The 14,624-nt window shown below is 40.3% G+C and overlaps 1 protein-coding gene across 1 annotated transcript in view; it reads right to left on the bottom strand.

Annotated features, from left to right (window-relative positions):
• Positions 1-14,129, bottom strand: part of SDHAF3 (succinate dehydrogenase complex assembly factor 3) — a 58,870-nt gene extending 44,741 nt beyond the window's left edge. The window contains exon 1 of the mRNA XM_056118500.1: positions 13,945-14,129. Within this exon, the coding sequence (XP_055974475.1) occupies positions 13,945-14,118 (174 nt within the window). The 5' untranslated portion in view covers positions 14,119-14,129. The remainder of the gene's footprint in view (positions 1-13,944) is intronic.
• Between the last annotated feature and the right edge of the window lie 495 nt (positions 14,130-14,624).

Here is a 14,624-nt window from a genome sequence, read left to right as displayed (position 1 = left end):
AAGATTAACAAAATTCTTTTAAATAGTACGTTTGCAAATATACTTAAAATATGATTACATTTCCCAAAATCAATGTGTGAACTCTTCAGATGAATACCTACAGAATACACGTAGTTAAAAAGTACGGTATCTTTTTTTAAAAAATTATCATTCTTTTCCCAAAAGCTTATCAAGTAAAACTTAAATAGCTTGAAATGGCATAAACACAGAAATGTGTTTCACAGTTATTATTTAATACTTTTGTAATTAAAACCATGAAGCTACCTAATTATTCTCTAAACTTATATGCATACTAGAAAACAATAGTCAACACTGCCAAAGGCAACCCAAGCAATGGTCTCCTATGCTTTGAAAAATTCAGAGATGTCCAACAGTTGTGCAGTTTTTGTTTCGTATTTCTTCCTGCAGTTTTCTAAGAACTGCAATGAGTTATATAAAACGATGGAAAAAGAAAATGTAAATTTAGGGTCAGAAAGATATGATGAAAATAAAGTGGGTAAGGTACTTGTCCTACATGCAGCAGACCTGGATTGATCCTTGGCTAAATATAGTCCCCTGAGCCAAAAGCAAGCCCTGAGCAAATCTGAGTGTGGCACCAAAATAAAATGTTTTTAAGTATAAACACAAATAAATATAAAGATATGAGAATACAAATTAAAAATACAAACGCAAAATACAAGTTTGATTATACAGACGTGAAGCATTTTCTTTTTGCTTTGTTTTGGGGACACACCCTGCAACACTCAGAGATTACTCCTGGCTCTGCACTCAGGAATTACTCCTGGCAGTGTTTAGGGGACCATATGGAATGCTGGAGATCAAATCCAGGTGGGCAGAGTGCAAGGCAAGCATCTAACCCACATTACTATCTCTCCAGTCCAAAGTGAAGAATTTTCTACCAAGAAAACTAGGACTCTTTCAATGACCCCAAATGACCACTACTGGCTGACTTCTTCCTGTTTTGTTCCAAGAGTCATGGGAAAATCAAATCCACAAACCACGGCATCTCTGCTGAAGACCAAAGAAATGTAGAGTAATCTTGGTAAACAAAAGAGTCTTGCAATAAGCCAATGAGCGGGCTAAGGAGATGGTCAAAGGGCTGGAGCTGATGCTGCACATGCTGGAGCCCTTAGTCCAATCCCCAGAAACCACATGGACCTTCAAACATCTCCATAACACCATGCCAGAAATAGACCCCAAGCATGACAGTGTGGATTCAAAACAAGCAAATATTAAAATAATAAGAAAGTGGTACTTAAGGAGAAATATGAAAAGAAGCCAGCAACGTGGGAAAGTTGATAGTGCAAAGGAAACAGCTTGTTTCCTGGGGAAGGGAAAAAAAAGGAAGAGGATGAAGGGAGGAAGAGAGGAAAAATTTGGAAGAACAAAGAAATAAAACTTATTACCTCTATGTGAACAGCAGGATAAGCAAATACAACCCTATGAGAATGTGTCTCTGCGTTCCTTAAAATTATGATCATAATTCAGTGTCTTAAAGTGCCCCAGGAGTGATTCCTGAGGGCAGAGCCAGGAGTAATCCCTGTGCATCGCCAGGTGTGACCCAGAAAGCAAAAAAAAAAAAAAAAAAAAAAAAAAAAAAAAAAAAAATCGAAGTCTATAAAACTGTTTATATTTCCAAACATTGTTAATGTTCTCCTCATTCTGTATACCTAGAAAGACAAAGATGTCTTTTAAGTAGTGTTAACTATATTAACTAAAAACCCTGACTTTATAGATATAAAATGGAAAACCTGACACACTACAGAGGTACATTCTTGGATGCCTGAGAGCATGAATAAGACACTTTACAGAAAGGTCATAGTTTAGAATGGTACTGATCCACTAGACCCACTGATGTGCTGTCATGATTCTTATACATACATGTCTAAATATACTTGTCATATTATCACACAAAGACAGTTTATATTTTGATCATATCATGAGAATTTTCCACATCATTCATTTTCTCAACTATCCTTTTGAAGAGTCATCATATTATGTTATTTTGGTTTTTTGCCACCATTGGATGACTATATTGCTTTAGAATTTTCACTATTATCATGTAGTTGCAGCAAAGCCGCTAGCATCTTTGTATACAAATATACAGAACAACCTCTTTAGTGTTATTTTGATCATTCTTTTATAAAAACTGTTACTATTTTCAGCTTGTTCTTCAAGTCCATGTTCTCCCTTGAACATATACTTCCTCTTTCCCCTCACACCTAAGTTACAATAAAAACTATAGGCAAGGGGGTATGGTGCCGCCAGCAGGTCAATCTGTACCTGTGAGGCAAGTGCATCAGCAGACTCATGGTGCCTTCGGACTTCCAGATGCCCCAAAATCGCTGCTGTGCCTTTGGCCAGAACCCAAAAAATTGGGGCAAAGTTTACCAAGAAAGGAAACAGCCAAAACTTAGGTATGTGGGAGACACACCCACAAACCACCACCAGCCCAGCTACATAATTGGAGACATGGCCTCTCTGGTTCCTGATCGAACTGCTTAATGGCCATGATCCCAAAGACTCAGAAACAAACCTCGAAACCCAGGGGCTTTTGGTAGAAATGCATCCGGTCCCTGCAGTAGGATATTGGCGCTGGGCCAAACCAGGAGGGAATTGGTTTCGAGCATTGGCCTGTTCCCCCTGGCGACCCAGTGGCTGCCATCTTCCAGAGGCCACTGGACAGTCAGGTTTGGGCCCACAGTGATGAGACACGGGGGGGCCTCACGGGATGGGGGTGGAGCCAGTCCTTTCCTCCCCACCCCAACAAGACCCCGAGTCTCTGCCCACAAACGGCCTCTCTGGCTCCTGATCTAGCTGCTTAACAGCCATGATCCCAGAGACTCAGAAACAAATCTCAAAACCCAGGGGCTTTTGGCAGAAATGCGTCTGGTCCCTGCAGTAGGTTACAGGCGCTGGGCCACCCCAAGGGGGAAAGAGTGCTGTCCCTTCGCCTGCTCCCCCTAGGCAGCTCAGTGGCTGCCATCCTCCAGAGGCCATTGGACAGTCAGGATTGGGCCCTCAGTGACGAGACACGTGGGGCCTCATGGGATGGGGGTGGAGCCGGCCCTTTCCTCCTCATCCCAAGGAGACCCTAAGTCGCAGCCCATGAAAGGCCTTTCCGGCTCCTGATCAAGCTGCTTAATGGCCATGATCCCAAAGACTCAGGAACAAATCTTGGAACCCAGCAGGTTTTGGCAGAAATCCCTTCAGATTTAAGTGTTAAAATTTCAGAATTTCAAAATCACACGGCCACTACTGCAGCCATGCAACATCATATGTTATTCATATGAATAACAGCAATAGAAAACAAATTGTTACTCAGCAGATCTGAGTGTTTGGGTAAAATCCCAAATATTAATGGTGGGTCTGGTGTCAAAATATTGAATATGATCAAAATAGAGAGAGATGTGTAAATCATCTGCCCCACAGGTAGGGCGAGGGTGTGGGATGGGGGTATACTGGGGTTTTTGGTGGTGGAGAATGGGCACAGGTGAAGGGATGGGTATTTCATTGTAAGACCGAAACTTAAACCTGAAAGCTTTGTAACTGCTCTCATGGTGATTCAATAAATAAAATTATAAAAAATGGGGAAAAAAAGTAAGGTGGAGTTCATGCCCAATTCAGTCAGCTAATCAGTAGCTGGATAAACAGCAGTATCCCTTCATAAAAACAAACAAACAAAAAAAAAAACCCTATAGGCAAAAAAAGTAAATGCCATTAGCATTTTCTCTTATCAAACTAAATACACTTTGGGGAGGATGGGGGGGGGGCCAACACCTGGCTGTGCTCAGGGCTTACTCCTGGCTCTGTGCTCAAGGATCACTCATGCCAAGCTCAAAACCATATGGGGTGTCAGGGATTAAACCCGGGTAGGATGTTTGCAAGGTAATCAAGCACCTTACCTGCTGTACTATCTCTCTGGCCCCTAAGTAAGCTTTTCATATTATCTATATAATGATTATTCCCAAGTACATCTCCTTTACCTTCTGCTTAAATCAGTACTTAATTTTAGCTTAATTTTAATTCATACAAAGACCAGAAGAATGCACTGTATTTTTATTATCAATTCTTTACTCTAATAACACATAACCCTAAAATTATTTGGAAAACTTAATGAGAAAAATCAGTAGCGCCAATGCAAAGTATAATACCATCTAACTTCCAGTTTGAAAGCTTTAGCATTTTACATAGTTGTTAACTCATCTAATAAAATCTATAGAAACACATTTTTTCCATCCCTAATTTTAGAAGTAACATATTTTTCTCAACTAAAACAACTGAGGTCCAACAAAAGAAAAGATAAAAAGCATATGATCATATCAATAGATGCAGAGAAAGCATTTGACAAGATCCAGCACCTCTTTATGATGAAAACCCTAGCCAAAATGGGTATAGAGGGGACTTTCCTCAACATAGTCAAAGCCATCTAACACAAGCCTACAGCAAGCATCATCCTCAATGGGGAAAAACTGAGAGCCTTCCCTCTAAGATCAGGGATGAGACAAGGATGCCCTCTATCTCCACTGCTGTTCAATATAGTACTGGAAGTACTTGCAATAGCGATTAGGCAAGAAAAAGATATTAAGGGCATTCAGGTAAGAAAGGAAGAAATCAAGCTCTCACTATTCGCAGATGATATGATACTATACTTAGAGAACCCAATAATCTCCACCAAAAAACTCCGAGAAACAATAGAATTGTATAGTAAAGTTGCAGGCTATAAAGTCAATACCCAAAAGCCCATGGCTTTCCTATACGCAAACAGAGAGAAGAAAGCTACATGAAAAAAACAATCCCGTTCACGATTGTGCCCCAAAAAATCAAGTACCTAGGAATCAGCTTAACTAAGGAAGTAAAGGACCTGTACAAAGAAAACTACAAAACGCTACTTCAGGAAATAAAAGAGGACACGAGGAAATGGAAAGATATCCCCTGCTCATGAGTCGGGAGACTTAACATTGTCAAAATGGAAATACTACCGAAAGCATTGTATAAATTCAGTGCAATCCCTATAAGGATACCCATGACATTCTCCAAAGAAATGGAGCAAACACTCCTGAAATTTATATGGAACAATAAGCCCCCACGAATAGCTAAAGCAATTCTTGGGAAAAAGAAAATGGGAGGAATCAACCTCCCTAACTCTACTACAAAGCAGTAATAATTAAAACAGCATGGTACTGGAACAAAGGCAGAGCTGCAGACCAATGGAACAGGGTTGAATACACTGACATCTCCCCTCAATCATATAATCATCTAATCTTTGATAAAGGTGCAAGAAATGTGAAGTGGATTAAGGAAAGCCTCTTTAACAAATTGTGCTAGCATCACTGGACGGCTACATGCAAAAAAATGGGCTCAGAACTCTGCCTAACACCATGTACAAAAGTAAGATCAAAATGGATTAAAGACCTCAACATCAGACCAGAAACCATAAGGTACATTGAAGACAAAGTTGGCAAAACCCTCCATGACATTGAAGCTAATGGTATCTTCAAAGATGCCACGCCACTGGCCGAGCAAGTGAAAACAGAGATAGATAAATGGGACTATCTTAAACTAAGAAGCTTCTGCAGCTCCAAAGAAACAGTGACCAAAATACAAAGACAGTCTACAGAATGGGAAAGGATATTCTCCAAATACACATCTGACAAGGGGTTGATATCAAGGATATACAAAATACTGGTTGAACTCCACAAGAAGAAAACATCCAACCCCATAAAAAAATGGGGCAATGAAATGAACAGAAACTTTCTCAAAGAAGAAATCCGAATGGCAAAAAACACATGAGAAAATGCTCTACATCATTAATCATCAGGGAGATGCAGATCAAAACCACAATGAGATACCATCTCACACCTCAGAGACTGGCCCACATCCAAAAGAACAAAAGCAACCGATGCTGGTGCGGATGTGGCGAGAAAGGGACACTCCTTCACTGTTGGTGGGAATGTCGACTGGTTCAGCCCTTCTGGAAAACAGTATGAACGATTCTCAAAAAATTAGAAATTGAGCTCCCATTTGACCCAGCAATACCACTCCTGGAAATATATCCCAGAGAGGCAAAAATGTATAGTCGAAGTGACATCTGCACTTGTTTGTTCATTGCAGCACTCTTTACAATAGCCAGAAACTGGAAGAAACCTGAATGCCCAAGAACAGATGACTGGTTAAAGAAACTTTGGTACATGTACACAATGGAGTACTATGTAGCTGTTATAAAAGATGAAGTCATGAAATTTATATACAAGTGGTACAACATGGAAAGTATCATGCTAAGCGAAATGAGTCAGAAAGAGGGATAGACATAGAAAGATCGCATTCATCTGGGGAATATAAAGTAACAAAATATGAGATTAATACCCAAGAATAGCTGAAATCAGCACCCGGAGGATTACTCCATAGCTTAGAGGCCAGCCAGGCATTCTAGGGGAAAGGGCAGCTCAGATAGAGAAGGGAGCACCAAATAAAGGGTGTTTGGAGGATCCTCCCAGGAAGGGAGATGCTTGTTGAAAGTAGACTATGGACTGAACATGTTTGCCACTCAAAGCCTCTTTTGCAGACCACAACACCCAAAAGGAGAGAGAGAACACAAGGGATTGCCCTGCCACAGAGGCAGGGTGGGATGGGAGGGATGGGGGTGGAAGGTATATTATCCATGGTGGTGGAAAATGGGCACTGGTGGAGGGATTGGTATTTGATCATTGTATAATCAAAACCCAAGCACAAAAAACTGTAAATCTACAATTGTACCTCATGGTGTTTCACTAATAATAAAAAATAAATAAATAAATAAATAAACAACTGAGGTCAAAAGGAGTCTCCAAAAATCAGAAAGCATGTAAGATATCTGATAAATACAATAATTTAAATTATATTCCAGGAACTTTCATTTTCATTTAATTACTGAAAAATACCTTTGAGAGAGAACTATGACCATTAGTAACTTGGGCTATTAAATATATAAATGCCCTAAACATTAGTTTACACAGGACATTATGCTAGAAATGTAAATTACAAAGTTTATTGGAAGCTTCACTCTCCCTTAGGAAAAATACAAATGGAGGAAGAAGAAAATAAGTTACAGCAAGCAAGCAAGTAAAATTCAAAGAAAAAATAATCATTCTACACTGCAAAGGTTTCATAGTTCTTTTAAAACATAAATTTCTGAAATCTTAAAGTTTCATGAAGTTAAAGCCTAAGAATTTACTCTTTCTTGATGCATGATACTAAGTTGTTTTATTTCTAGAGGCCTTAGTTTTTAAATTTAAAAAAAAAAGCCTTTTAAATAAAAGAACTGAGGACTTCCAGTTAAAGACAGCAGACTGAAAACCATGAGTTAATTTCTTATTCTCTCTGCCTTCCACCCTCTTCCCCTATGCAGAAAAGTTTAAAACAGTAAACCATAATGATATTGAGAGTAAGAGCCAGCAGCAACCAAGTTATTTCAATAAATCCACGTATAAATCATGTAGATCCCTTTCACTATTTTTCACACAATTAGCTGAAAGATTCCCAAATGACCCCCTCATATTTGTAGATACATCCACACACATTGTACTCATCTACTTATCAGAGAAACAATTCACTCATTTCTTCCAACAAGTTAAAATACAAACTATAAATCGAGATATTCAAAAGCATCCAAAAGATGTTCCCAAATTAGATAAAAAGAGGTGTGCAATTACAAAAGCTGCAAACTGCCCATCCAACCCAAATTAAACTAAGCTAAAGAGATTCAAAATAAAAGTGACATAAAACTTAATTATACATTTTTTCATCTGATGACCCACATCATAGTCATAAATAAGAAAAGATATTTTATGTGAGTTTCAAGTGAATGGATACATAAAACCTGAAGCACAAAGCCTCTTCTTTAAAATAGCACTGTAGCACTGTACCACTGTCCTCCCCTTGTTTATCAATTTGCTCGAGCAGGCACCAGTAACATCTCCATTGTGAGACTTTTGCTACTACTTTTAGCATATCGAATATGCCATGGGGACCTTGCCAGGCTCTGCCATGTGGGCGGGATACTCTCAAGTAGCTCGCCCGGCTCTACCAGAGGGACTGAAGAATCGAACCCAGGTCGGCCATGTGCAAGGCAAACGCCCTACCTACTGTGCTAAAATAAAAGAAAAAAGCAAATGTTCTATCTAAAGCAAAACAAAACAACGAAACACAGTTCAAGAAGGAATAGAGTATGTTCCCTTGCAGAATTGTGAGGAACTGCTAAAACATTATGGAAAGAATAACTCAGCACTATACTGCCACCTTTATTCTCCCAAGTCTTGGTGGTAACTTTGACCACTTTCCCATGTTAAGAGTCACCCTGGTCACCCTGTGTATGTTCATTCACACTTTAAACTTGTTTCTGTTATGACGGCCAAACCAGGTGGTGCTCAGAGATTACTCCTTACTCTGTGAAACTAAATGTGATGCCAGGGATTGAATACAGGTAGGCTGTGTGCAAGCCAAGCACCCTACCCAGTATGCTATCACTCCAGCCTCTTATTCACACTTAATAAATGCTAATCACAGAAAAAAATTACTGATCTCTCTCTCTGGCTATATTCCATCTCCTACGTATCAGACCAATACATTGTCATCTCCAATTGATTGCCCCACCAAAAATTGTGCTTGTCCATATACCTATTCCAATTACTGACATCATGTACCAGGAACATGAGAATTAATCATTCTATTTCCTCCCACACCTCACTAATGTTCTATCAATCATCAATTCCAGTTCCAGTCTATTTTTACAAAGATCACACATATATAGTCCCAATTCTCAACATCTCTGTTTTGGTTGAGTGTCTCACACACACACACACACACACACACACACACACACACACGCGCGCGCGTTTAGGATTATAAGATTCTCTCTAACTTCAATATGACATTTTACTCAATCATTTTCCGATATCACTACTACTGTGATCTTTTAAGAATATAATCTGAGTAAGTTCTACCACTGCTCAAAAATTTTTAATGATTCAAAATAAAAACCTAAAATCCTTGGAACTTTCTACCTCTTGCCACCTGTTGACTCTCCATCTCCCATAAAACAAATTCCAAACTCATCACAGCAATTTCTGAAAAAGTCTATTTCTTATTTCAACTTCCTCTTATGTTATTTCCTCTTTCTAAAAATTATTTGCTTTGTTTGGCATAGGAATTCTGATTTGTTCTGAGACTTAGCCCCAGCCATTGCCTTCAAACGTCTTCACTTTCTACTTTTTTCCATAGTATTTCACAAGAGACCCTTTCATACCGTGTCTATTATTCTGAATATCCATAAATGATATGTCTATTAATCATTTTTGTGTCCTAAAATGCCTAATACATTGGTAGCAACAGTAAATGATCAATTAACAGTAGAATGCATAAGTTTTTTTTTGCTTTTTCCAAAAATAAAGCATCTACCACAAACATCCAAGAGACACACAGAACAAAGCAGCTACTCAAAGAAAAACAAACAAACAAAACAGAAGGGACGGATAGACAGCTCAAATGGCTGAGCACAAGCTTTGCTTGTAGAAGTCTGAGTCTGATCCCCAAGTACTACATCATGCCTGAACAGAGTGAAGCCCAAATGTCACTAGATGTGATAGAAAATCTCATTCTACTCCTGTTCTCCCATTCATACTCCTGCCAAAAAAGGAAAGAAAAAAAAAGAAAAGAAACAAGGCAAAAAAGAACCAGCAGACATAAAGGAGGCAGAAAGGGGGAAAAATTAAATACACAGAGTCTCTTTAAAGTAACTACGGAAAGGCTAGTGAGACAGTAGTACAGAGGGTAAGGTACTCTCCTTACACTTAGCTGATCAGGTTCAGTCCCCAGAGGGGCATATGAAAAAACGTTCATCATGAGCTGGAGAGATAGTATAGGAGGTAAAGTGCTTGCCTTGCATGCAAGCAACACAAGTTCGATTCCGCGTACCACACATGGACTCCGGAACCTTGCCAAGAGCATCACCTAAGCTCATAGCCAGTAGTAAAACATGAGCACCCCCAGGTGTGGCCAAAAACATATAAATAACATTAATAATTGCAATAACAATAAAAGCAGCTAATGAGAACAGTTTTTTATTCTTTGCATCATTCTAACACAAACATGTTTTGCTTGCTATCAATCCTGGCAGCTTATTCTGATTACCTGAAAATATATGTGAGGAAGTGCTTTCCTCCACAACTGAGTAGGAACAGAGAGAGGAATTATGAGTTTTAAAAATCAGCTATTCTTCAAAAAATAAAAAGAGCTTTTTTTTTCTTTTTGGGTCACACCCAGCAATACGCAGGGATTATTCCTGGCTCTGCATTCAGGATTTACTACTGGCAGTACTCAGGGGACCATATAGGATGCTGGGAATCGAACCCGGGTAGGTCATGTGAAGGCAAACGCCTTACCCGCTATGCTATTGCTCCAGCCCCAACAGAGAACTTTGTTAGTGCTACAAGAAGACCCTTAAATCTACTCAGTCCCAAATGCATGTCTAATAGTTGCCTCCTAAAAAATTTGTGAGTACGATATAATAGATATTTTACCAACCAGTTATCAAACATTCTTCCTAAGAGATTTCCAATATCTCTTCCTGATTTTATATTTTTTTCCCCTTATGGTAAGTACATCTTTCACTACTCTGTAAATATGCATTCACTTTTTTTTCCATTTTTTTTTTATTTCTATTAGTGAAACACCACGAGGTACAGTTGTAGACTTACAAATTTTTGTGTTTGGGTTTCAGTTATACAATGACTGAGTTCTCATCCATCCCTCCACCAGTGCCCATTCTCCACCACCACTGATCCCAGTATCCCTCCCACCCCCCATCCCACCCTGCCTCTGTGGCAGGGTATTCCCTTTTTTTCTCTCTCTCCTTTTGGGTGCTGTGGTTTTCAAAAGAAGCATTCACTTCTTATCCTTAAAATAAACTGAAGTACTTTCCTCCTGCTTTCCTGAAAATGTTCTTGGATCAGAAACTTCCCCAACTGAATTCCCTCTTTGGGGGGACAGTTTTCCACGATCACAAATGAAGCCAGCATTCTTTTTCCTTTGTTTTTGAGACCAGGGATGGAAGCCACGGCTGAACAACAACAGGCCCAGAAGCATTTTTGACCCTTCCCTTTCTTTTCTTTAACTGCCATATCCAGCTCTCCATTGAAGTAAAACAAATTCAGAATCCAGTAAAGCTCACAATTAAGTTTAGATGTGTGAGAGAGAATCTGAGATCAAGTACACAGCATAGTCAGAAGCTAAAAGTCCACACTCACAGCACCCTCTCAAGGAGTTTGAAATAAACATAAATATCAAAGTAATAATACTAAGGAGGATGCCAAGTTCAAAATCATCACTAGTCAAAAGACAACAAAAGTAGAAGCATATGCCATACCCAGTAATCTCAGATCTAACCTGATTGCAAAGTTGACGTTTTGAAGAACAAGTACACAGAAAACAGAAAACTGGAAGAATGTCACTCTCTGGCATCACTACTGCCCTAACAAAACCTTTCTCCCCTCTTTGTCATTTTAATTTTCTTTCTCTCTACCTTGGAAAAGAAAAACTAGCTTTCTGGAAGGATCCACCTACCATTTTTGATCTCCACACTTGAACATAGATGCAAGAACTGCCTGCCTTGCAACTATGAATTATTATTTTATCCAAATAACCAGATCACTAAGTTTATCTTTACCCAGCTACAAACTCGACTACACCCTTTCTCTATAGAACACACCTGTTATTCATTCTGAAATTGAATTAAAACACTGTATTTACAATAAATGGGCAATACTGACCTATAGAAGCACTCCAACTAATTACCCAGCTCCTTTTTTTAATGTGTGTTCACAAGTTATTCTAATTTCCCGCACTTTCCTTAAAAAGTTTCCAACTTCTTATACTTTAAGAACCTCAAAGTGCTTTTATTTCTTTTCTTCCCAACAGAGCTAGATTCTCCGTCCTGTACTGACACAAACCTGATTCAAAAACTATCATTAACAAACCACCTTAATGTAATTTTTAAATTATTATTTCAAATACATTTAGAAATACTAATTTTGAAGCACACAATTTAAAAATTATTAGCTTACAAATAAAGGACTGTGAAAATTAAGTAACCTGACATTAATAAATGCCAGAACTTGAATTTAAATCCAATGATTTTTCACTCTAAGACCAATTTACTATACAAAGAGACAGTGAGCTACATTTTAAAAGATTCCATGTTCCTGACTCTAGATAAGCTAACCACATCTTAAAACACCATGATTTTTTTTTAATTCTAAATTTCATCTTTTCTTTCATGATCATGTATTTATTTTCTTGAATTTTTAATTATTTGGAAATATTACTATTTTAATCTTTTTTTAAAAAAAATTTAATGAAACACCATGAGATAAAATTACAGACTTACACACTTTCATGATTGCGTTTCACTCATACAATGGCCCAGTATCCCTCCACCAATGCCCATTCTCCACCATCCTTTGCTTGGTGGTCTCTTCTCTCTAAATTTCATCTTTTATGCTAAATATTTCTCTTTGAAGCTTTAATGATCTCATAACCTAGAGTTCTGAAATTCAGTCACAAACTTTTGTTTCTCTTAGAGTCATAACCTTTTATTTGGGAGGATGGGGCGGGAAAGGTTACACTGGGTGTGCTCAGGGATTACTCCTGGCTCTGCATTCAGTACACTGGGTATGCTCAGGAATTACTCCTGGCTCTACACTCAGTAATCAGTCCAGGCAGCACCGAGGAGGAGGGGGGGGCAAAGGGGGGCGATGATGGAGATTAAACCCAGGTCCGCTGCATACTCACTATACTAACTCTCCAATCCCAACCTCCCCCCTCCCCTTTTGGTCATTTGTATTTTTTTTCTTTTCTTTTTTTTTTTAATTAATCACCGTGAGATGCAGTTAGACTTACAAACTTTCATGATTACGTTTGTCATTCAGTCATACAATGATCAAGTACCCATCCCTCCACCAGTGCCCATTCTCCACCATTCTTTTTTCAAAAAAAAAAAAGTTTTTTTAAGCAGACTGGCCATCTCCAGCCATCCACTCTTTAAACTGCAAATTGCTTTTACCAAAATTGGTTACCAAATTTGTTCTGATACCAAAATTGCTTCACGCTTTCCAATGCCTGCCTGAACGCTCCAGTCACTAATTCCATTCATTTCTTGACATCTGCAAACCAGAACGACTAGGGACAATCCTACAGGGCTGCCAACCCTGCAGAATATCGGTGAATACTTTTTCTTCGCTGAACTGAAACAGTGAAACCCTCGCGCATGCCTGCTTCGGATCTATTTCAGTAGCTCGGAAGATAACGAAACACAGTAACGTGACTCGTTAGAGACACCGCTGAAACTAACTTGCACTTGATTGAACTCTGACCGGCATTTGACTCCTTCAAGCTCGCAGTCCTGGAGGGATTCCTGTACTCCTAAGACCCTCCCAGGGGCTCAGCGATCGGAAACATACGCCTGGGTCTGAAAACTAAAGCAAAGGGGAAACCACTTTAGGTATTACTCGTCGGCTCTTGGAAAGCGAGGAAGACCCTGAGGCTGTGTTTGGCTTTGTTTTTCCATTCGATCGCCTCCCATCCACGGCCCTCAGCACCAGACATGGGTTAGAGCTCCAAAACTAAACTTGGGGGGGGGGGGGGTCGGTGGTGGGGGGGGGGAGGGGGGAAGGCGTTGATGACACGGGGAACTACTCTAAGCGAAAAAGCCAGGGAGAGAAACCAGGGAGCCTGGGATATCACCGTGGGCGAGTACTGTTGGAAAAGATGTGAACTGTCAAACAAAACAAGTCGCTGCGCTTTATCTGGCGTGGGAGCCCGGGAGTAGGGGAAGATCTTGCAGTGAGACGCACCGGGGCACCTGTGAGGTCCCCCCAGCAAAGGTCGAATAAGAACGGGCCAGTCACTTGCCTCCCATTCCTGCAAGAAACGCTGGGCCTCATCAGAACCAACGGCCTTATGTCTCCTAAATTCGTCCTTCACATACTGGTCACCAAGAGCTTTGAGGTCCGGGGGCAGTACCCGGTGCAGCAGCAAGATGCGCCGATACAACGCCCGGACGCGCGAGACGTGCCGAGCCGGCATCCCGCCGCACGTGGAAGGCGGACTGCGCCTGCGCATAGGAATGACGGCAGCCCCGCCCCGCCGAGAAGGTGAACTAGAAAGCGGGCGGAAGAGGCCGCGCGACCTTCATCCGGTTAGGTCCGCCCTGAAATCCAGACCTTCCAGAAACGCGAACGAGAGCGACAGATTCTAGTACCCGGCGGGTCCTCCTGGAGGAGAGGCGGGGCTTTCTGGGATCCGCGCTTGTGCCTTGAGTGCTCAAGGCTTGGGACGTCCCGAGAGGCTGGGAATTTGAGCCAGCTTGTCATTCCTGGGTCCCCTCCCTTCTTTCAAGTTCTTCTTCACCTTTGTCAGAAGGAACCCTTTCATAATGAACTTGACCCACTTCAGCTGTATAGTACTGTTGCTTCCTGTGCGCAGGATCAGATGAACTTGATCTGTCCAAGATCTTGCACCCCACCAACTTTTCGCAGTGCAATCTCCTGAAGCGCAGCACACGTCTGTGTAATTAAGTGAGCCCTCAGACA

Source organism: Sorex fumeus, unplaced genomic scaffold (assembly GCF_029834395.1).
Source record: "Sorex fumeus unplaced genomic scaffold, SorFum_2.1 ptg000037l, whole genome shotgun sequence".
NCBI classification, from domain to species: domain Eukaryota; kingdom Metazoa; phylum Chordata; class Mammalia; order Eulipotyphla; family Soricidae; genus Sorex; species Sorex fumeus.
This window is presented reverse-complemented; position numbering and strand designations above follow the sequence as displayed.